This window comes from Gorilla gorilla, chromosome 10 (genome assembly GCF_029281585.2).
Source record: "Gorilla gorilla gorilla isolate KB3781 chromosome 10, NHGRI_mGorGor1-v2.1_pri, whole genome shotgun sequence".
Classification (NCBI taxonomy): Eukaryota; Metazoa; Chordata; class Mammalia; order Primates; family Hominidae; genus Gorilla; species Gorilla gorilla.
In genome coordinates, this window is record NC_073234.2 from 139,071,908 (window position 1) to 139,096,323 (window position 24,416).

At 42.9% G+C, this 24,416-nt stretch overlaps 1 protein-coding gene across 7 annotated transcripts in view; it reads left to right on the forward strand.

Annotated features, from left to right (window-relative positions):
• GTF2H3 (general transcription factor IIH subunit 3) overlaps nucleotides 1–24,416 on the forward strand; it is a 28,813-nt gene that overhangs the window by 2,018 nt on the left and 2,379 nt on the right. For 2 of the 7 annotated variants that reach the window (XR_010129446.1, XM_019038463.3), the window contains exons 2-13: nucleotides 3,491–3,570; nucleotides 9,689–9,795; nucleotides 12,199–12,362; nucleotides 15,204–15,266; nucleotides 16,752–16,781; nucleotides 16,927–16,955; nucleotides 19,188–19,262; nucleotides 20,032–20,085; nucleotides 20,461–20,562; nucleotides 23,818–23,886; nucleotides 24,097–24,232; nucleotides 24,348–24,384. Coding sequence is in view for 4 of the 7 variants with exons in the window: in XM_019038463.3 (XP_018894008.1) it covers nucleotides 3,491–3,570; nucleotides 9,689–9,795; nucleotides 12,199–12,362; nucleotides 15,204–15,266; nucleotides 16,752–16,781; nucleotides 16,927–16,955; nucleotides 19,188–19,262; nucleotides 20,032–20,085; nucleotides 20,461–20,562; nucleotides 23,818–23,886; nucleotides 24,097–24,232; nucleotides 24,348–24,384 (946 nt within the window). In the remaining 3 variants the exon portion in view is untranslated. The remainder of the gene's footprint in view (nucleotides 1–3,490; nucleotides 3,571–9,688; nucleotides 9,796–12,198; nucleotides 12,363–15,203; nucleotides 15,267–16,751; nucleotides 16,782–16,926; nucleotides 16,956–19,187; nucleotides 19,263–20,031; nucleotides 20,086–20,460; nucleotides 20,563–23,817; nucleotides 23,887–24,096; nucleotides 24,233–24,347; nucleotides 24,385–24,416) is intronic. The other 5 variants (XR_010129448.1, XM_004054104.5, XR_010129449.1 and 2 more) reach the window with 3 other exon arrangements.

Sequence of the window (24,416 nt, forward strand, 5' to 3'; positions counted from 1 at the left end):
AAGTGGGCAGGACTGGGACGAGAGATCAGAAGCACAACTAACTGTAAAATAAAATAGTAAGTGCTAAGTGTCATTAGAAGAGAGAGCTGTGGGTTGTCAGAGGTGGGCAGTGGGGCAGTGAAGAGCCACAGTCTTTATAGTCAAGCAGATCTGTCTTTAGAACAGGGCTTTGGCCTTGCCACTTGTTAGCAGGCCATATGTGACTTAGGACAAGTTACTTTCATTTGCAGAATAGGAATACCATATATCATATTTCAGCTAATCGAAGATAATATTGATTATGAGATGTGCCCTTATTTAATATACCATTAAGAAAGAAAAAATGCTGCTAATCTTAATGATAAAGATACCATCCAGATGTCAACAACTATTCAATGTAAAAAACAAGGGGTGGAGGTCAGCTTATAATTGATGAAAAATGGCAGGAAAATGTCCTTTGCTGGGTGGTTGTCAGGGTGGAATGGGATTTTGGGATTGCAGATTCCAGTGCTTAGCGCAGAGGAGGCTGGCATTCCTTCTGCTCTGAGATAGGGGAGTCATGAAGAAGAAAGAGTTTGCATTGGTTTGGGGCTTTGAGGAGTAATTGGGATTTGAATACGCAGAAATCAAAGATGGGGTGGAGATTCTCCTAATGTAGAAGACAGGACTGCAGGAAGCAAAGTACGGAGGGAGGAAAGGCATTATTTCTCTTTGCTATTAAATGAGCATCCTAGAGCCGGGCACGGCGGCTCATGCCTGTAATCCCAACACTTTAGGAGGCTGAGGTGGGAGGATCACTTGAGCCCAGGAGTTCGAGACCAGCCTAGGCAACAAAGTGAGACCCTGTCTCTAGAAAAATTTAAAAATTAGCCAAGTGGCTGGGTGCAGTGGCTCATGCCTGTAATCCCAGCACTTTGGGAGGCCAAGGCGGGCAGATCACCTGAGGTCGGGAGTTCGAGACCAGCCTAACCAACGTGGAGAAACTCTGTCTCTACTAAAAATACAAAATTAGCTGGGCGTGGTGGTGCACGCCTGTAATCCCGGCTACTCAGGAGGCTGAGGCAGGAGAATCGCTTGATCCCGGGAGGCGGAGGTTGCGGTGAGCCGAGATCACGCCATTACACTCCACCCTGGGCAACAAGAGCAAAACTCCGTCTCAAAAAATAATAATAATAATTAGCTGGATGTGGTAGTGCACGCCTGTTGTCCCAGCTGTGTGGGAGACTGAGACAGGAAGATCACTTGAGCCCAGGAGGTCAAGGCTGCAGTGAGCTACATTCGTGGCACTGTACTCCAACCTTGAGACCTTGTCTCAAAAATTTGTTTAAAAATACATAAATAAATAAATGAGCATCCTGGGCCTTTCATAACAGTGTGTACTCACAGGTTTGTATGTCTGTCTGTCACCTCAATTAGAGTATAGTCTCTTTGAGGGGTTGGACCCAGTATCCCCAACACCTAACACTGGTAGTGTAAAAGTTTGTTGAAGGATTAATGTGTTTGGGGTGGTGCGTGCATGTAGTCCTTACTACTGGGGAGGCTGATGCAGGAGGATCACAAGCCCAGTATTTCAAGACCAGCCTGGGCAATTTATTGAGACCCCCCCATCTCTTAAAAAAAACCCAAAAGACAAAAATCCAAATGAATGATTAATGTGTTGTGGTAGCCTGTTTAGTTTAGAGAATAGAATTCCTCTTAACAGTAAAATCTTGACGTAGGAATTGCTTTTCCCTCTGTTTTTTAACTTTTTTTTTTTTTTGAGACAGAGTCCCACTCTGTCACCCAGGCTGGAGTGCAGTGGCGAGATCTCAGCTCACTGCAACCTCTGCCTCCCAGGTTCAAGCGATTCTCCTGCCTCAGCCTCCCAAGTAGCTGGAATTACAGGCGTGCGCCACCATGCCCGGCTAATATTTTGTATTTTTAGTAGGGGTTTTGCCATATTGGCTAGGCTGGTCTTGAACTCCTGACCTCAGTGATCTGCCCACCTCAGCCTCCCAAAGTGCTGGGATGGGCGCCCAGCCTGGTTTTTTTTACCTTTTAAAAAGTGACTCTTAATTACGATTGGCCTTGCTGCTACACGATTTGATGAGTACGGGCCAAATTGACACCTACGCCTACCTTTAATTTTTTGCTCCTGAAATTCTACCACTGGGATTCCTCCTACTAGTTAACCAGTGCCTTCTGTCCTTGACCAGGCATTCAGAATGCAGTAGTTTTTTTTTGTTTGTTTGTTTGTTTGTTTTTTTCCAGACGGGGTCTCATTCTGTCTCCCAGGCTGGAGTGCATTGGCAGGAACATGGCTCACTGTAGCCTCGACTTCCCGGTCTCAAGCGATCCTCTCTCCTCAGCCTCCTGAGTAGCTGGGACTACAGGCATGTGCCACCATGCCCGGCTATTTTTTTTTCCCCGAGATGAAGTCTTGCTCTGTTACCCAGGCTGGAATGCAGTGGTGCAATCTTGGCTCACTGCAGCCTCCGCCTCCTGGGTTCAAGTGATTCTCCCCCCTCAGTCTCCCGAGTAGCTGGGATTACAGGCGCTCGCCACCAAACCCAGCTAATTTTTTTTTTTTTTTTTTTTTTTTTTTTTGTATTTTTAGTAGAGATGGGGTGTCTCACCATGTTGGCCGGGCTGGTCTCGAACTTATGACCTCAAGTGATCCACCCTCCTTGGCCTTCCAAAATGCTGGGATCACAGGCATGAGCCACCACGCCTGGCCCTAATTTTTATATTTTTAGTAGAGAAAAGGTTTTGCAATATTGCCCAGGCTGGTCTTGCGAACTTCTGAGCTCAAGCCATCTGCCTGTCTTGGCCTCCCAAAGTGCTAGGACTACAGGCCTGTGCCACCACACCTGGCCCTCGTTCAGTAGATATTTATTGAGCAGCTGCAATGTGCTAGGCAGTGTGGTAGGAGTGAGGATAAGCAGTGAACGAAAGAGACAAAAATTCCTACCCTCACAGAGTTTACATTTAGTGCATTGGAGATATAGTGGTTCAGGATGTAGACAAGAACTTGCTAAGGGCCCACTGTGCTTTAAAGCTTTTTTTTTTTTTTTTTTTTTTGAGACAGAGTCTTGTTCTGTGGCCCAGGCTGGAGTGCAGTGGCTCGATCTCGGCTCACTGCAAGCTCCGCCTCCCGGGTTCGCGCCATTCTCCTGGCTCAGCCTCCCGAGTAGCTGGGACTACAGGCGCCCGCCACCACGCCCGGCTAATTTTTTGTATTTTTAGTAGAGACGGGGTTTCACCGTGTTAGCCAGGATGGTCTCGATCTCCTGACCTCGTGATCCGCCCGCCTCGGCCTCCCAGAGTGCTGGGATTTCAGGCGTGAGCCACCGCGCCCGGCCCAGCTTTAAAGCTTTAACTGGGTCTTCTGTTAATCTGATAATTAGAAGGTGATAAACATTTAAAGGCATATAGTGGTGCTCTGGATTTAATTTATGAATTGGGAATGTTAGCTTTGATTCATTTTTATGGAGCTAATGTTTTAAATTTTATTTCTTGTTAATATTTTCAGAAGATGAATTGAATCTTCTGGTTATTGTAGTTGATGCCAACCCAATTTGGTGGGGAAAGCAAGCATTAAAGGAATCTCAGGTAAGACTGCTTGAGGAGGCCTTTGGAGAATTCTGGTTTAACTGAGTGTTTATATTGCTTTTTTAAAAAATGGCTTTATTAAAGTATAATTTACATACTGTAATATTCAGCCACTGTCAATTCAGTGATTTTTTTTAAGTAAATTTGCGAAGTTGTGTAACCAGCCCCACATTTCTGCTTTAGAATATTTCTTTGACTGCATAATGTTCCCTCATGCCTGTTTGCAGTCAATCCCTGCTTCTGTCTCCAAGCTGCAAGCAACCACTGATCTGCCCTCTATCTCTAAATTCCCTTTTCTGGACATTTCATGTATTGATTTCATACAATATGTGGTCTTAAAAAATACTTTCTATTTTGAAATATTTTATTTTTAAATAATATAGACATAGGAAACCAGAAAAGATACAGAGAGGTCCTGTGTACCCATCACTCAAGTTCTTTCAGTGGTGACATCTTACATAATGATAGTACAATTTTGAAACTATCAGTGCAATCTACAGACCTAAGCAGATTGCAGGTTTTGCATGTGCTCACTTGTGTGTATGCGTGCATGCGTGTGTGTGTGTGTGTGGTTCTGTGCAGTTTTACCACATTCATCGATTTGTGTGTCCATCAGCACCACCATCTCATGCCTCAGCCTCCCGAGTACTTGGGACTACAGGTGCATACCACCATGCCCAGCTAATTGTTTGTATTTTTAGTAGAGATGGGGTTTTGCCATGTTGGCCAGGCTGGTCTCGAACTCCTGGCCTCATGTGATCTGCCCGCTTTGGCTTCCTAAAGTGTCGGGATTATGGGAGTGAGCCACCGCACCTGGCTGATTCTTCATGTTTGTTCGTTCGTAATCTGGTCCCACTCTCGACCACACCTCCTTTGCCTGTCTGTACTCCCAGGCAACTCTTGATCTCTTTGTGTCACTGTAGATTAGTTTGGATTTTCTAGATTTTTTTCATGTAAATGGAATCAAACAGGTTATAGTGGGGAGGTTTTTGTGGCCTTTTTTTTTTTTTTTTTTTTTGAGACGGAGTTTTGCTCTTGTTGCCCAGGCTAGAGTGCAATGGCGCGATCTCGGCTCACTGCAACCTCTGCCTCCTGGGTTCAAGTGATTCTCTTTCCTCAGCCTTCGGAGTAGCTGGGATTACAGGCATCTGTCACCACGCCCAGCTAATTTTTTGTATTTTTAGTAGAGTTGGAGTTTCACCGTGTTGGCCAGGCTGATCTCGAACTCCTAAACTCAGGTGATCTGCCTACCTCGGCCTCCCAAAGTGCTGGGATTACAGGCATGAGCCACTGTGCCTGGCCTTGTCTGTTCTTTTTAATGACAGGTTAGCTGTTTTCCACCTTTAAATGGTTTAAAATAAAATCAGAAGAATAACATTTTTGTGACTTGAAAATTATATGAAATTCAAATTTCTGGGTCTATAAATAAGCCTCACTCATAAATTTATGTATTTTCTGTGGCAGCTTTTGCATTACAAAAGCAGAGGTGGGTAGCAATAAAGATTGCATGGCTCAAAAAGCCTAAAATATTTACTATCTGGCCCTTCACAAAACAAGTTTACTGACCTCTGGCCGATTGTGTGGTCTGTTCTGGAGAATGTTGCATGTCTACTTGAAAAGAATGTGCCTTCTTTTGTTTCTAGTGAAGTGTTCTATAAATGTCTATTAGTTTAAGTTGCTTGATAGTGCACCTATAGTCCCAGCTACTTGAGGGGCTGAGGTGGGAGGATCACTGGTGCCCAGGCGGTTGAGTCTGCAGTGAGCCATGACTGCCACTGCACTCCAGCCTGGGAGACAGAGCAAGACCCTGTCTCAAAAAAAAAAAATAATAATAATAATCGAGAATGGAATATTGAAATGAAGTATTGTTGTTGAATTGTGTATTTCTTTTTTTTTTTGAGATGGAGTTTCGCTCTGTCACCCAGGTCGGAGTGCAGTGGTGTGATCTCTGCTCACTGCAACCTCTGCCTCCCGGTTCAAGCGATTCTTCTGCCTCAGTCTCCCAAGTAGCTGGGACCACAGGCGTGTACCACCACGCCTGGCTAATTTTTGTATTGTTAGTAGAGACGGGGCTTCGCCATGTTGGCCAGGCTGATCTTGAACTCCTGACCTCAAGTGATCTGCCTGCCTTGACCTCTCAAAGTGCTGGGGTTACAGGCATGAGCCACGTGTCCGCCCCCGTTTTTGTTTTTTTTTTTTTTTTTTTTTTTTTTGAGACAGTCTCACTCTGTCACCCAGGCTGGATAGCAGTGCTAGGATTACAAGTGTGAGCCACCACGCCCATTTCCCCGTATTTTGATAGCAGCAGTTAGTGTACTCACATTTAATATAATTATTAGTGTGGTTGCATTCATATCTGCTATTTTGTTATTTGTTTTCTGTATGTATCATGAATTTTTTGGTTCTTTGTCCTCCTTTACTGTCTTTTGTGTTAAATAAATATTTTTTATGTACTATATTAATTCTTCTGTTGATTTGATGAATTCTTCTGTATATTTTTAGTTTTTTTGTTTGTTTGTTTGTTTTTTGAGATGGAGTTTTGCTCTTGTCGCCCAGGCTAGAGTGCAGTGGCACGATCTCGGCTCCCTGCAACCTCCATCTCCCTGGTTCAAGCAATTCTCCTGCCTCAGCCTCCCGAGTAGCTGGGATCACAGGCGCGTGCCACCATACCTGGCTAATTTTTGTATTTTTGGTAGTGACAGGGTTTCACCATATTGGTCAGGCTGGTCTCTAATTCCTGACCTCAAGTGATCCTCCCACCTCGGCCTCCCAAAGTGCTAGGATTATAGGCATGAGCCACTGCACCCAGCCTTCAGTTATTTTCTTTTTCTTTTCTTTTCTTTTTTTTTTTTTTGAGACAGAGTCTAGTTTTGTCGCCCAGGCTGGAGTGCATTGACATGATTTTGGCTTACTGCAACCTCTCTCTCCCGAGTTCAAGTGATTCTCCTGCCTCAGCCTCCCGAGTAGCTGGTATTACAGGCATGCACCACCACACCCAGCTAATTTTTGTATTTTCAGTAGAGACGGGGTTTCGCCGTGTTGGCCAGGCTGGTCTCGATCTCTTGACCTCGTGATCCGCCCACCTTAGCCTCCCAAAGTGTTGGGATTACAGGCATGAGCCACCACACCTGGTCAATCTCTTCTTACTTGTGATTCTATTTCCAAAAAAGATCATGTACACATGTACCAGAAGTTAGGACTTGAACATATCTTTTGGGGGGACATAATTCAACCCACAACAGTTGCTGTAGGGATTATTGTATGTATCTTATCATTGTGTACTTTAGATTAATACTCATTTAATTCCAGTAAAATATAGAGGCTTTGCTCCAATATAGATCCACTTCCACCCCTTCGCCATGTTCTTATTGTCATACATATTACACCTGCGCATGTTATAAATCTGATAACGCGGTGTTATAATTGTTACTTACACAGTTGCTTACACCAAGTACAAGCATCTTTTCTCTTGTTAACAAAAAATAAAAATATCACACAATATTCATGTTAGAACTACACTCATTTTTCAGCTGAAATCATACTCTTTTCTTTTTTTGAGATGGCGTCTTGCTCTGTCGCCCAGGCTGGAGTGCAGTGGTGCCATCTCGGCTTACCGCAATCTCCACCTCCCGGATTCAAGCAATTCTGCCTCAGCCTCCCGAGTAGCTGGGACTACAGGCACATGTCACCATGCCCAGCTAATTTTTTGTGTGTGTATTTTAGTAGAGATGGGGTTTCACCATGTTGCCCAGGCTGGTTGCAAACTCCTGAGCTCAGGCAGTCTGCCCGCCTTGGCCTCCCAAAGTGCTGGGTTTACAGGTGTGAGCTACTACGCCCAGCCAAACCATACTCATTTTTCAATTGGCTGTGGATACAAGAATTCAGCAAAAATTAACATAGGCATTCTGTGAGAATCCATTGGCTGTATGCAATTTACTATAAAGAGTATTGTGCATTTCACTGTTATTTGTAAATTGTGTGCTACATACTCCTGTATCAGTAATATTCGTATGTACTTGTGTACATGGGTACCTCGGTTTTGGGGAGCGAATGGTTAAACATCCGCCAGCACATCACTGCATGCTGCCCTGTTACTCCAGAAAGGCTGCGTTTGCACTCGTCAGTGCTGTATGAGAGTTCCTTTTTTCTTGTACCAACACGAAATGTTCATTCTCCTTATTTCATCTTTTGTCAATATGAGGCAAAAAACAACGTAATCTCAATTTGCTTCCAGTGTATTTCGTGGCCATTTGTATTTCTCTCTTGGGACATCACCCACTTCTTTCTTTGGATATTCATGGTGTTTTTTTTTTTTTTAATTAATGATTTATGGACAATCTTTTATATTAAAAGATTAACCCATTACTTGCCATGTGTTGCAACTGTTTTTTTCCAGTTTGTAACTTGTTTTCTTTCACTTTCATTTATATTGTCACTTTTTGCCAATTAGAAATTTTAATAGATTTAGGTTTTTTTTCCAGTAGGGTGAAATTTACCAGTGTTTTGGTCTATTTTTTGAGATGGAGTCTTACTCTGTCACCCAGGCTAGAGTGCAGTGGCACGATCTCAGCTCACTGCAGCCTCCACCTCCTGGGCTCAACCAGTCCTCCCCCTCAGCATCCCGAGAAGCTGGGACTACAGGCACGTGCCAACATGCCCAGCTAATTTTTGTATTTTAAGTAGAGATGGGGTTTTGCCATGTAAGCCAGGCTGGTCTCAAACTCCTGACCACAGGTGATCTGCCTGCCTCGGCCTCCCAAAGTGCTGGGACGTGAGCCACCACGCCCGGCCACCAGTGTTCTGTTTTCTACCTGAAGTATTTATTTAAGAGAAACAGGCCATATTCCAGGATTATGAAAATATCTACTTATGAAGACTGAAACTTCAAGGATCATTTGTTTAGTTTGTTACTAGAGAAGTTTCTCTGAAATATTGAGTACCAAAAAAAAAAATACTGACTTATGTTTCTTAATAATATTAGTTCTTGTGGGAAGGTGAGCTCGAGGAAAGAAGGGATATTCTTTGTTTTTTCAAACTTTAAAAGTTTTTATGCTGGGCATGGTGGCTCACACCTGTAATCCCAGCACTTTGGGAGACCGAGGCGGGCGGATCACGAGGTAACGAGATCGAGACCATCCTTGCCAACATGGTGAAACCCCATCCCTACTAAAAATACAAAAATTAGCTGGGCGTGGTAGCGCAGGCCTGTAGTCCCAGCTGCTGGGGAGGCTGAGGCAGGAGAATTGCTTGAACCCGGGAGGTGGAGGTTGCAGTAAGCCGAGATCAGGCCACTGCACTCCAGCCTGGCGACAGAGTGAGACTCCATCTCAAAAAAAAAAATAGTTTTTAATTCATTTACCCACTAAGTATGCTGAACAACAACTATATTGTTCACTAAGTATATACCAGACGTACAGTAGTGGCTCAGTATACTTAGTGAACAAATGAATTAAAAAATTGTAAAGGTCTCCAGTGTTTTCAGTATGTATTCATTATCTACTCCACATATAGTAATAGTTTGCTGGAAATTTTATCACAGAACATGTGACATGTTTGTTATTCTTTAAATGTTACACTGCAAATATATGTGGAATATTGTACTGATGTAGAAATGATCTCATATAAGTACAATTAGAAAACTATAGTTTTCAAGTGTTTTTGTTTATGGCTTTGGAGGAGGGCAGCTCCTGAGCAAATTTTTAACAGTGAATAATTGTCTAAAATTTAAATGAAGTCTTTTTTTTGTTTGTTAGTCACAGGGTCTAGCTCTGTTGTCCAGGCTGTAGTACAGTGGTACAATCTTGGCTCATTGCAGCGTGGCTCTCCAGGGCTTAAGCGATCCTGCCACCTCAGCCTTCAGAGTAGCTAGGACTACAGGTGCACACCACCATGCCTAGCTAGTTTTGTTTTTTTTATAGAGCTAAGGTTTCATTATGTTGCCTAGGCTGGTCTCAAACTCCTGAACTCAAGCAGTCCTCCCACCTTGGCCTCTCAGGGTGCTGGGATTACAGGCTTGAGCCACTGCACCCAGCCTAAACGAAATCTTAGTTATGTCAAGACCTGACATGGTTATTTGGATAGCTAATTTGTTTTACTAATGTCTTTTTTTTTCCAACAGTTCACTTTATCCAAATGCATAGATGCCGTGATGGTGCTGGGAAATTCGCATTTATTCATGAATCGTTCCAACAAACTTGCTGTGATAGCAAGTCACATTCAAGAAAGGTATGACCATTGTGATTGATTTTGCTCTTCATTGCTTAACATTCATGAGTTTTTTGTGCCAGTTGGCATGTATTGTTCCTACTCCATGTTGCAAAAGAAAATGTTTTCTGTACCAGTGAACAGCCACAGCACCAAGAGCCAGTACATGTACATTGTGATATCCATGAAATTTGCAAACCTTATTATTAGTAGATAGTAGAGTTACACAATGGCCCATGTAATTTGCACAGATTGAACTATATTATTTAGGCAAAAAGGGAAAGAGAGCTATCAAATCGGGCAGCTACTTTCCCTCACCTGTCTTCCCATTTGGTGTCTGCCCCAGCGTGCAAATTAGATGGGAGATGTGATTCTGTTTTCCTTTAGCTCGGCGTAGTTCTCATGGCCTGTTTCCCTGCTCTGTGAGTGAACCTGGTGCTTTGAAATAAGGATTTTTCTTAAAACGTTGGCTTCTAAACCCAAGCCAACTACTCCATCTGGTGCTTGGCAGAAGAAACAGTGGTCGTTTCTAACACTAGTGTGAAAACTGGCTGTGTTAGACTCACTGCAAGATGGTGCATAGCCTGCAGCCGATGTGTAAATGTGACTGCAGATACAGCAAAGTTTTTGTGAATAATTTGGGCCATATTTACTTCTCACATTATGCACTGACAGAAGAGTTGAATTACCATGTAAGACACAGCTCTTCTATGTCTTTTTTTTTTTTTTTTTTGGAGACAGGATCTTGCTCTGTCACCCAGGCTAGAGTGCAGTGGCACTATCATGGGTCACTGTAGCGTCTGACCTTCTGGACATAAGTGACTGGACCTCCTGCCTCAGTCTCCCAAGTAGCTGGGACTACAGGTGTGCACCACCACACTCAGCTAATTTTTGTATTTTTTGTAGAGATGGGGTCTCACTATGTTGCCCAGGCTGGCCTTCCTCTCCTGGGCTCAAGCAATCCTTTCACCCCAGCCTCCCAAAGTGCTGGGACTGCAGAGATGAGCCACCACGCCTGGCTCTTCTATGTCTTAATCACTACATTACAATAGAAGTGACTCTTGCTCACCAACATATTTCATATGGTAGCTGTCAGATTTTCTTGGTTCTTAGGGCTGCCTGCTTCCTCTGGTGAGGTGAGAGAGCCCATGGGCCACCAAACACATACTCTTACTCCCATCCTCGCTGCATATTTTTTCTCAGAATTGGATGAAAAGATGATGTTAGTTTGGTTAAAATACCAGTAAAAACTATACCTGTCAAAGTTTTTTGTTTTTTTTTTTTAATCAAAGGTATCCTCTACCTGATTATCTTAAAAGTCACGAGGCCATGGCTGGGTGCGGTGGCTCATGTCTGTAATCCCAGCACTTTAGGAGGCCGAGGTGGGCGGATCACAAGATCAGGAGATCAAGACCATCCTGGCTAACACGGTGAAACCCCGTCTCTACTAAAAATACAAAAAAAATTAGCTGGGCATGGTGGCGGGCACCTGTAGTCCCAGCTGCTCGTTAGGCTGAGGCAGGAGAATGTCGTGAACCCAGGAGGCGGAGCTTGCAGTGAGCCGAGGTCGTGCCACTGCACTGCAGCCTGGGCAACAGAGCAAGACCCTGTCTCAAAAAAAAAAAAAAAAGTCACGAAGTCACGAGGCCGGGCTCAGTGGCTCACGCCTGTAATCCCAGCACTTCAGGAAGCTGAGGCAGATCACTTGAGGTCAGTTTGAGACCAGCCATACATAGCAGCCAACATAGTGAAACGCCATCTCTACTAAAAATACAAAAAATTAGCTGGACGTGGTGGTACACTCCTGTAATTCCAGCTACTTGGGAGGCTGAGGCACGAGAATCACTTGAGCCTGGGAGGTGGAAGTTGCAGTGAGCTGAGACTGCACCACTGCACTCCAGCCTGGGCGACAGAGCGAGACTGTGTCTCAAAAAAAAAAAAAAGAGTCATGAATCACTGGGAGACTCTTTTCAGGGACCTTTGGGCCAGATTTTTATTACTGGGATAGATATGTACCTCAAATAATAAACTAGTAGTGAGTTAGAATTTGGTATGAACCTGTTGTGGTTGTCATTTGAGAAAGGAAGGCACGGGCACCCCTCTGCAGCATTTCTGAGATTATAACCCAACGCCCTCTGTATTTCCCCACACTTTTCAGAAAACACTGGAACCAGTAAAACATTCTGTGGTGATAGACAAATGTTGGCCAGTTTGCCTATTTTATACATTTTTTTCTTTGTTTTTATACGCTTTTTCTAATTTTATCTTACACATTTTAAAAAAAAAATGAAATTTACCGTGGAATCTTGTGAGTCCCACATTGTTGTAATTTTGTTTGTTGCCTCTGCTGAATTTCATTCTGATCATGAGTCAGCCTGGGCGGTGAGGCCGGGTGTAACCAGGTTTTTTCTCCTGCTGTTTCAGCCGATTCTTATATCCTGGAAAGAATGGCAGACTTGGAGACTTCTTCGGAGACCCTGGCAACCCTCCTGAATTTAATCCCTCTGGGAGTAAAGATGGAAAATACGAACTTTTAACCTCAGCAAATGAAGTTATTGTTGAAGAGATTAAAGATCTAATGACCAAAAGTAACAACTTTTAAACATTGTTATTTTGCAAATAGTGTTGATTTTGGAGGTCCTTTAGGCTTTAAGTTCAAAGATGTGAGGTTCTTTATGTTGTATGCCTACACGTTCTCACTTTTTAAAAATCATTTTCATCAAAGTCGGTTCATTATTTGCCTAGCCTCTACAGCATTTGACGCTGCTGAGCAGCCTTTACTTCTGGAAACATGACTTTTGGCTTCTATGAATGCCCTGTGACCTGTTTTTCCTCTTTTCTTGAAACATTATTTCATAGTCTCTATTTCTGGCTTTTCCTTCATCTTGTCTCTTAAAATATGTTTTTAATTCGGCACATGATTTTCATCTTTTCTCCCTCTATATGTTCTCATCCACTTTTGCCTTTAATTATCTTTTACATATGGACACTTTCCAACTTTGTTTCTAACCCAGACTTTCTTTCACGCTCAAATGCCTCCATTTCAGCGTCCCACGGTCTCTTGACATGGCCCAGGCTAGTCTCATTATCTTTGCTCTCAATCACACCACCATTTCCATTCCCTATTTCTGTCAGCTCCCATCCAAGTAGTTTTCTAAACTTAAAGCTTTCATTTTTAACTCCTCCTCACATCCGACATCTAATCAGCTACAAAATCCTAGTCGTTTAGCCTCAGAAGTGTCTCCAGAATCCCGCTCCTTATTGTCATCTTTTTATTTTTCATTTATTAAAATTTTTATAGAGACGGGGTCTCACTATGTTGCCCAGGTTGGTCTTGAACTCCTGGGCTCAAGCTGTCCTCCTGCTTCTGCCTCCCAAAGTGCTGGGATTACAGGCAGGAGCCACCACACCCAGCCCCCATCCCTATTGTCATCTCTTTTTTTTGAGATGGAGTTTTGCTCTTGTTGCCCAGGCTGGAGTGCAATGGCACGTGATCTCAGCTCACTGCAACCTCCGCCTCCCGGGTTCAAGAGATTCTCCTGCCTCAGCCTCCCAAGTAGCTGGGATTATAGGCACGTACCACCATGCCTGACTAATTTTTAATATTTTTAGTAGAGATGGGGTTTCACCATGTTGGCCAGGCTTGTCTCCAACTCCTGACCTCAGTTGATCCACCCAACTCGGCCTTCCAAAGGGCTGGAATTACAGGTGTGAGCCACCACACCCAGGCCCCATCCCTTATTGTCATCTTGATCAGCCTCAGCATTATTGACATTTTGGTCTGGATAATTCTTTGTTGTGGCAGCTGTCCTATGCGTTGTAGGATGTTTAGCAGCATTTCTGGCCTTGGGCCATTAGATACCATAATATCCCCCAGTTGTGACAACCAGATATGTCTGTAGACATAGCCAGATGCCCCCTGTAGGGCACATTCACTCCACGTTTAGAGCCACTGCTCTAGATCGTTATAGCTTCTAACTGGTTTTCTGACTCCTGTCTCCCCAGTCAAGCCTTTGCACTCAGCCTCCAGAGTTATCATCTTAAAAATCAAAGCTGCCATTCCTGGGCTTATAGGCCTTTCCTGGCTCCCTGCTGCCTGCAGGTGATGGTTTCCAAACCTTAGCCTGAATCAGAATCACCTGGGGGAAAAGACAATTCTGTAGAGACAGAAAGTTGGTTAGTGGTTGCCCAGAGCTGGGCAGAGACTGGGGAGTGATTGCAAATGGGCCCGAGTGATCTTTTAGGGTAATGGAGACTGTTCTAAAATTGGATTGTGATGATGATTGCATAATTGTAAATTTACTAAAAATAATTGAATTGCATACCCAAAAGTACTTTTAGACCAGAATTTATGGTTTGTAAATTATAAACCTGTTAAAAAATCAGCTGGAAGGCTTGTTGAAACAGTGTCAGGCCCCACTCAGTTTCTGATTCACTGGATCTAGGGAGGTCCTGAGAATTTCTATTTCTATTACAGTGCCAGGTGGTGCCCCTATAGCTGGTTCCAGAATCTTACCTTGAGAGTCACTGGCCTCCAGGATTGTCTCAACTCAGCTTCACAGTATAGTGTTCAAGACCTTTTCTGGTCTGACCTCACCCATGAGGTGTCAGTTCTCCTGGACCAGCTCTAAGCTGGCTCCTTGCCCTCTTGAACTGCAGTTTTAGGGTTTTGATATCTTGAGTGACTTTTTTCACCCAAGGCACCAAACAAGTGGCAAACTCCTCCCTGCTTCTCATGGCTCGAGGAAAGAGCTTCTCCAGTCTTCCCCGCACTGGCTGAGCACGGAGAGTGATGGGAAGGAGGGGATGGTGGGAGAGGGAGGGCAAGGGGGCCTCAGAACCTTGTACCCTGTCCAGGCTGCTAGACTTATGCGTGACATTTTGTACCACATAGATCATGAATAAACTGGAACCTTTCCAAGTAAAAACGGGATCTTTTTGTGTGTGTATGTATGGTAAAGTACAAATAACAAAATTTGCAATTTTACCGATTTTTAGAATTTTTAATGTAAAATTTACTTACCATAAAATTTACCATTTTGACAATATTTAAGTGTACAGTTCAGTAATGTTGAGTATATTCGCCTTCTTTTGCAATCATCACCGCCATCCATCGCCAGAACTTTTTCATCTTTACAAACAAATTCTGTACCCGTTAGACTCTAACTCCCTGTTCCCCCTGCCCTCTGGCTAGCCCCTGAACAAACACCAGGATGTTTTACATTGAGAAAAGGTTAAAAAGTTGCTTAGTTAACCATTACCAAGAACACATTGCTATGTTTTTAAACCTAGTTTGAAAATGTCTTGTTTGATTTCATTTATGAAGAATGCTTTGGTGTGAAGGCATACTTAGTTCAAGAAAGCACCCAATGATTTTAGTTCAAGAAAGTACTTAAAAATTCCCTTTTAATGTTTTCTGTTATTTGCAGGTGACATAAAGGGTCAACATACAGAAACTTTGCTGGCAGGATCCCTGGCCAAAGCCCTTTGCTGTATCCTTGGTGTCTGAATCATTTAGAAGGTGTCTTCTGTAATAAACATATCTTAACTTGTGACATTTCTTAGGACCTTGGGTGCCCATTACTGGGACGTGTGAGTACTCTGAAGTGGAGGGTAATTTTTTAAAAAATAGTTTACATTGGCTTTGAATTTTTTTTTCTTTTTTTGAGACAGTCTCACTCTGTCACCCAAGTTGGAGTGCAGTGGCACAATCTCGGCTCACTGCAACCTTCGCCTCCCAGATTCAAGCAGTTCTCTTGCTTCAGCCTCCCAAGTAGCTGGTACAGGCACCCGCCATCACTCCCGGCTAATTTTTTTTGTATTTTTAGTAGAGATGTAGTTTCACCAAGTTAGCCAGGCTGGTCTCTAACTCCTGACTTCAAGTGATCCACCCACCTCGGCCTCTCAAAGTGCTGGGATTACAGGCCACTGTGTGTGGCTGGCTTTGAAATGTTTATTAAGACAAGCTGTAAAGGCCGGGCGCGGTGGCTCATGCCTGTAATCCCAGCACTTTGGGAGGCCGAGGCAGGCGGATCACGAGGTCAGGAAATCGAGACCATCCTGGCTGACACAGTGAAACCCCGTCTCTACTAAAAATACAAAAAAATTAGCTGGGCGTGGTGGCGGGCGCCTGTAGTCCCAGCTACTAGGGAGGCTGAGGCAGGAGAATAGCGTGAACCTGGGAGGCAGAGCTTGCAGTGAGCTGAAATCGCACCACTGCACTCCAGCCTGGGCGACAAAGTGAGACTCCATCTCAAAAAAAAAAAAAAAAAGAAAAAAAGATAAGCTGTAAAAACTGGAAGTGGGGAAGAGTGAGAAAACTCTAGCTTCTCCATTATGTCTTTCTGCCTTCAGGAAACACTGCTTCAGGGTGCTTTCTTGTTTCTTATTTTGATAAATTCAGACTTTTTAAACATTTTCATTTTCTTCTTGACTTGGGAACAGTGTTTGATTTTTAAAAGCCATTTAGGAGCCCTGAAGCTTAATAAATGAGTGGCTACTTCTCCATAGGTGAACGGGTTGTTTTGCATGTAGCATAGGGCAATACCTTTTCATTTTATCTGTGTGACGTTTTCTCAGTCTTATGGCATTAATTTTTTGGAGGAGGGGCAGTATTGAGTGATTATTTTGTCCTCGAGTTTGATGTGGGTTGCCTGAACATATTTGTAAATCAATACTTGTCCCAGGATTCAAATTTAGGACATGGTAGGTAAGAGTAGGACAGTCAAGTGTTGGGAATTTTAATTTTCTGGGACAGAGATTATATTTTGGTGAGATTACAAAGTCCAGTTGACTGCAGAGTTAGGAACTGAAAACCCCCAATCACTCTTGTGTATTTATCTTGGTGAGTGGAGCATTTCCCTTCTTAGCTAGGTAGATGCTGGGTTTATTTAAAATTGGAGGTTATTTTTCTTTTTACTATAAATATTTATGAAGCAAAATAATATTTTTGTATTCCTTAATGTTAAGAAATTAAGACATTCATAGAATGAACAAGGAAATTAAAGGTAAGAGCCTATGTTTTCCTATGAGAACTGTAATCCTACTTATTTTACTAGTATGCCTTTACTAGACTGTTTAAAAATTGGTTAGGAAACCATATATGATTAGTAAGATTTAGTTAAATTTTTTTCTGCTTTTTTCTCTTTGTAGATAATCAGGAAATGAAATCAAGGATATTGGTAAGATAAAAAAATCATTACTTTTTTATATGACAACTATAATTAGAAAACATAACAGGAGACCGGGTGTGGTGGCTCACACCTGTTATCCCAGCACTTTGGGAGGTCGAGGTGGGCAGATCACTTGAGGTCAGGAGTTCGGGACCAGCCTGGCCAACATGGTGAAACCCCGTCTCTACTCAAAATACAAAAATTAGCTGGGCGTGGTGGTGCATGCCTATAGTCCCAGCTACTCGGGAGCCCGAGGCAGGAGAATCGCTTGAACCTGGGAGGCGGAGGTTGTAGTGAGCTGGAGGTTGCAGTGAGCCGAGATCGCACCACTGCATTCTAGCCTGGGTGACAGAGTGAGACTCCGTCTCAAAAAGAAAAAAAAAAGAAAACATAATGGGAAATAAAACCCATTTATAGTAGGAGCAAAAAATGTTAACTATCCAGGATTCATTTAACAAGCAATGTGTAAAACTGATGATAAGGAAAACTAAAATTCTGAGAGCGATAGAAGAATAAGTGGAGAGCCACATTTTGTTCTTGGACGTCAGTTTTCCCAAAATCACACTGTAAATTCAATTTACAATCTCAGTCAGAATATCAGGGAGGTTTTTTTTTTTTCCTGGCAGGGTGGGGAGATTTAAAAAAGAAATTCAAGGCCGAGCACGGTGGCTCACTCCTGTAATCCCAACACTTTGGGAGGCCAAGGCGGGCAGATCACGAGGTCAGGAGATCGAAACCAACCTGGCTAACATGGTGAAACCCCGTCTCTAGTACAAATACAAAAAATGTGGTGGGCGCCTGTAGTCCCAGCTACTCGGGAGGCTGAGGCAGGAGAATGGCGTGAACCCAGGAGGCGGAGGTTGCAGTGAGCCGAGATTGTGCCACTGCACTCCAGCCTGGGCAACAGAGCGAGACTCTGTCTCAAAAAAAAAAAAAAGAAGTGCCAAGTAATGAGATATTCATTGTTTGTTGCTTAGCACAAATGAAAAAGCTGGCAGTTCCCAGGGTTGATGGTGATGTTGGGGATTGCTTATTCTCATGGGTTGCTGATAGGAGGATAAATTGGTAAAAATTTTTTCTGGGGTGCATTTTGGTAATCTGTGTCAAAATTAAATGTGCATATACTTTAGTAATCACTGCTTATTTTCTGGAGGTAATTAGAGAGCTGTGCAGATGGTATATGAGGGTGTCATCAGGGCATTGTTTAAAACTGAGAACTGGAAACTGCTTAAATAGTGGAAATTTGTGAAGTCTGCAAGGAGCATAGTATATATTATAATTCATTGACATTAGAATATTTTTTCCCACATATATTGTGGACTGAAAAAGCAGGTTGCAGAATGCTAAGTAATCATCTTGATACGTGTGAGTGTGTGTATTTTGGATGTGTGTGTATTCTGGATGTGTGTATGTGTGTATATTTTGGATGTGTGTATGTTTTGGGTGTGTGTATGTATTTGGGGTGTGTTTGTGTGTTTTGGGTGTATTTTGGGTTTGTGTTTGTTTTATGTGTGTATTTGGGGTGTGTATATTTTGGGGGGTATGTTTTGGATGTGTATTTTTTGGGGGTGTGTATTTTGGTTGTGTGTGTGTGTTGGGTGTGTGTATTTAGTGGTGTGTGTACTTTTGGGGTACGTGTATTTTGGTTGTGTGTGTGTGTATTTTGGGTGTACATACCTGTGTATTTTGGGTGTATGTCCATGTGTGTGTATTTTGTATATGTGTGTGTTTTGGGTGTATGTGTATTTGGGGTGTGTGTATTTGGGGTATGGGTGTATTTTGGGTGTGTATTTTGGAGTGTGTGTATTTTTGGGTGTGTGTGTATTTTGGGGGTGCATGTGTGTATTTTGGGTGGGTAGGTGTGTGTATTTTGGGAGTGTGTATTTTGGGGGTACATGTGTATATTTTGGGTGGGTAGGTGTGTGTATTTTGGGGGCGTGTGTGTATTGGGTATATGTGCGTGTGTGTTTATTTTGTGTATGTGTGTGTTTGTGTTTTGGGTGTGCATGTATATACCTGCCCATGTAGGTGCTCTCCAGAATGAGTTCATCAAACCGTTACGTGGAGCGGGATTTGGGGGGAAATGTTACTGTCATCTTTATACTTTAGGTATCATTTAACAATGATAAATGGGAAGACAAACTGGAATAATGTTGGTTGTGGTTTGCAATATATTGTGTGACATTGGTGTGAGAGGACTGGGATGTGCCTGGGTGGAATTAACATGACTGTGATTTTTAGGTGATTAAGGCTGCAGAAGACAGTGCGTTGCAGTATATGAACTTCATGAATGTCATCTTTGCAGCACAGAAACAGGTGAACTGAGAGCCTGCCATTTAAAGTATTTGTTTCATAACGAAGGAGTCAATTTCATTTTTTGAATGCTCTACTCTGAGGTATTCTGACTACGTAGCCTTATGAATGGGCAAGGAATCCAGAATCTGTATTATGTTCTAGTCTTTTCTCTATTTTGAGTCCTGGACCACTTGAGAATCTGATGCATTCCCAAAACAATATGCACTCAACCACAGTTTTGCATAGAGTTTCATGGTATTCAGGTAACCTTTAGCCCATCCTTGGACCCCATGCCAAGAATCCCTGGTTTGACAGTTTGCTGTATAAACCTTACATCAATTTCTTTATCTTGTTGTTGTGGCGAAGCTGTAAAAATTCAGTATTTTTACTTTGCAAAGAGCTGAAATGTTCAGATGAAGTATAATACATTTTCTTCTTTGGTGTGTTTATGAAGAAAGAAAACCTTAAAATTTCAGTTTTAACGTAAAATGCTGCTATAGCCATGCATGATGTTCTCTGTTGTGGAGTGGCAGCATGATGTAGTGAAAAGAGCCTGGACTTTGGAGACATGCCGAGTGGGGTGACAGTTTTCTCACCCGCTGGCTCTGTGACCACAGCCCAGCCATGTCCTGAGTGCTTCAGCTGCCAAATGCAAATATCTGCCGTGCAGAGTCACGTTGCATATTGAGTGAGCTATTTTAAGCATAGAGTATGGCATGTAGTAGGTTCTCAGTATAGGGTAATCATTATTGTTATTATTCCTGTAATATTTTCAAAATGTTTCTTTTAGAATATTTTGATTGATGCCTGTGTTTTAGACTCCGACTCAGGGCTCCTCCAACAGGTATGTTTTAAAACCATGCTTTGTGTCGGCAGTTATGACAATTAGTGATTTTTATATTGATTACAATTTAAAATGAAAGAGCTTTGGGTATATTGGGTTAAATAAAATATGTTATTGAGCCTAATTTTATCTATGTCTTTCCCCCTTACGTATGGAGCTACTGGAAAATTTTAAATTACATATTGCTTGCGTTATATTTCCGTTGGGCAGCACTAAAAGACAAAAACTGAATTTTACTTTAACCCAAAAGGGAAACAAAACCCTAAAGTAAGTCTGAAGAAATTACTGAGTTTTTGTTAGATGTTTTTTGGCCACAAATGTTGTTTCCTAAAGGATCAGTTACAAGCACAAAACCGTGACAAACCCTGAATTTAGGTTACTGCTGGGGATGAAGGATGTGGAGAGCGAGTCGAGGTCCAATGGGAAAATTTACAGGCTTCAAAGGCTCTGAGATTGTACTGTTTCTTCAGCTTGATCGTAGGTATATGATATTCATTTTATTATTTAAACCATACTTACACATTATGTATACAGACTCTTGTACATATTTCAGTAGTAAAAATTCAAAAAGTTTGAATTCATTTTTTAGCAACACATTTCAGTCTACACATTGTCTATTAACTCCAAGACGATCTTGTCTCTGCCATGAATTCACATACCAGCTCTACTTCCTCGGCCCTCACATTCATTTCTCTAGTCCAGTCCCAGACTCTCCTGAGTTCCAGACTTGCAGAATCAGCCGTGTACGTAGTACCTCCTCTTGGACGTCTGGCAGGCATCTTCAGCGTCATGTGTCAAAAGCAGAGAGCTCTTGGTTTGTCCTCTCAGCCTCTTCCTGCTCCACTGGTAGCCCCATCTCCCTAAGTGGCAGTGCAGTTCACTCAGCAACTCAAGCAAAAACCTGACTCTTCCTTGTCTCTTCTCTTCCCTCCTTTCATAACCATGAGCAAATCCTGTTGATTCTGCCTTTAAAATATATCCTGGCTGAGCTCGGTGGCTCATGCCTATAATCTCAGCACTTGGGAGGCTCAGGCGGGTGGATGGCTTGAGCTCGGAAGTTTGAGACCAGCCTGGGCAACATGGCGAGACACCATCTCTATAAACAATACAAAAAAATTAGCCTATCATGGTGGTGCACGCCTGTAGTCTCAGCTGTTCGGGAGATGGAGGCAGGAGGATTGCTTGAGCCAGGAGTCCAGGAGTTCGAAGCTGCAGTCAGCTACGATCATGCCACTGCACTCCAGGGAAACCCTGTCTCCCTCTTTAAGAAAAAAAAAATGTGAAAGTTGGTTCTCAGAACAGCTGTCAGAATGAAGCTTTCAAAATACAAGATTGGTGCAAAAGTAATTGCGATTTTTGCCTTTTTTTTTTTTTTTTAACAGTAAACACTGCAATTACTTTTGCACCAACGTAATATAAATTAGAACCTATTGCTCACTTGCTTAAAACCCTCCCATAGCCTAGCATCATACGTTGACTAAAACCCAGAGTCAGGGCCTGCCAGGGCCTTCCAAATGCTGCTTGCTGAGGCTCCTGGGAAACTTTTGCCCCGCATCTTCCACACTCTCCCTCTTCAGTCCGGCCCCACCGCCCCCTTGCTATTGCCTGAAACAGGCCTGCTTCGGCCAGAGGGGCGCTGCACTTTCTGTTCTCTCTGCTCGCAAGCTCTTCCCGCAGGTGTTTGCGTGGCCTACTCCCTGCCTGCCTTCAGGTCTCTACTTCTGTGCCACCTCTTCAGAGAAGCCTTCCCTGACCACCATTGTTAGTGTTACTCCCTCTCCCCTTAGCCTACTTTATTTTTCTTCATAGAAATGATCATAACCTATAACATTATTTTTGCATTTACTTACCTGATTTACTCTCTGCCTTCTCCACTAGAACCTTAACTTCATGAGGATGGACACTGTGATGTTTACTGCTGTAACCCTGCACAGTGCTCTAAAACAGTTGTTAAATGTGTAAATGAATCTAACGGACCAACTGAACCAGGACTGTACTATCAGAGGAGCCTCAAGGTCCTAGGATCAGAGCTAGGGTTTTCAGTGTAAATGGAAGCACTGCTGTGTTAAAGCGAGAAAGCTGTGTTTATGAAATGAATAGATGAATGATTGTTGGGAAAAACCATTAACATGGACAGGAAACCTTAGTGTCAGCAACCAGGAGAGCTTGAGTGTTTTGTGTCTTTGGAAAACTCTGAAGATAGCAAAAGTTTAGAAAAAGAGGACCAAATTCAAAAGAGTTTTATTTTTATTTTATTTTATTTTTAGACAGAGTCTTGCTCTTGCCCAGGCTGGAATGCAGTGGCATGATCATGGCTCACTGCAGCCTTATCCTCCCCAGCTCAAATGATCTTCCCACTCAGTCTCCCAAGTATCTGGGACCACTGGCATGCACTACAATGCCTGGCTAATTTTTTAATTTTTTGAGACAGTTTCACTCTTGTTGCCCAGGCTGGAGTGCAATGGTACGATCTCGGCGCACTGAAACCCCAACTCCTGGGTTCAAGTGATTCTCCTGCCTCAGCCTCCCAAGCGGCTGGGATTACAGGTGCCCGCCACTACGCCCAGCTAATTTTTGTATTTTTAGTAGAGACAGGGTTTTATACTCTGTTGGTTAGGCTGGTATCGAACTCCTGACCTCAAGTGATCCGCGATTACAGGCGTGAGCCACTGCGCCCGGCCTAATTTTTCAAATTTGTTGTAGAGACAGGATTTCACTATGTTGCTCAGGCTGGTCTTGAATTCCTGGGCTCAAACAGTCCTGAAGCCTTGGCCTCCCAAAGTATCTGGGACCTGGGATCTGTAATCCCATGCCTGGGATTACAGGCATGAGCCACTGCACCTGGACAAAAAAGTGTTATTTCTTAAAGAGAACAGAATAAAGCCATCTCACAGTTTCTTTTTACATAATAAAATTAACAAAATACAATGAAAACAAATCTCATAAAAATTAAAAATTTTTGTGCTTCCAAGGGCACTATCAAGAAAGTAAAAAGACAACTGGGAGAGATATTTGCAAATGATGTATCTGATAAAGGGACTAGTATTCTGATTATTATAAAGAACTCTTAAAATTCAAAAATAAGACAAATAACTCATTTCAAAGTGGGCCAAGGATTGAACAGCTGTTTCTCTAAAGATCTGCAAATGGCCAAGAAGCACATGAAAAGATGCTTAATATCATTACCGACCAGGGAAGTGCAAATCAAAACCACAATGAGCTATTACTTCACTCCACTAGGACACATGTAATCAAAAAGTCAGCTAATAATAAATATTGGTGAGGATATAGAGAAATTGGATCCCTCCTACATTGCTGCTGGAAATGTAAAATGGTATAGCCACTTCAGGAAACAGTTGAGAACTTCCTCGAAAAGTTAAGCATAGAATTACCATGTGACTGGGGAAACCCCGTCTCTACTAAAAATACAAAAATTAGCCAGGGATGGTGGCGCATGCCTGTAATCCCAGTTACTGGGGAGGCTAAGGCAGGAGAATCACTTGAACCCAGGAGGCAGAGGTTGGAGTGAGCCGAGATTGTGCCACTGCACTCCAGCCTGGGCGACAGAGCAAGACTCTGTCAAAATATAAAAATAAAAATAAAATAATAATAATTTGCGGTGTCATATCCTCCTCTGATTTTGTAGACCTGAGGCATTGCTCATGAGAATCTCATTCCTCTGGAAACCCTAGGTAAGTGTGAGTTTGGCAGCAAGCCGTCTGTGTCTTGCAGGCTTGTGACATCACGGGAGGACTGTACCTGAAGGTGCCTCAGATGCCCTCTCTTCTGCAGTATTTGCTGGTAAGGAGACAGCAGCGGCGACCCTGATGCCTGGAGGGAAGGATGACCTCTGTGTCCTGGGAAAGGAATGGAAGCAAGATGGCTGGTGCTAGTACTCAGGAGAAGGGAATAAATGGAGGCCTTGGAGTTCCAAGGCCTAGAAGGGTGGGCTTCATGTTATTTTTTTCCCATGTTTTAAATAAAAGTTTCTTTTGTTTGTTTGTTTTACAGTGGGTGTTTCTTCCCGATCAAGATCAGAGATCTCAGTTAATCCTCCCACCCCCAGTTCATGTTGACTACAGGGCTGCTTGCTTCTGTCATCGAAATCTCATTGAAATTGGTTATGTCTGTTCTGTGTGTTTGTCAAGTAAGTTAATGTACCTAGTTTTTCTTTTTTTTCTGTGTTGGGGGGCAGGAAAACAGTTTCTCAGCTGTGTTGTTTTTCAGCCACCCTATTGTTTCTTTTTTTTTTTAATTTACAGTATTCTGCAATTTCAGCCCCATTTGTACTACGTGCGAGTAAGTATCTTTGAGATTGTGTGGGTGGCTAA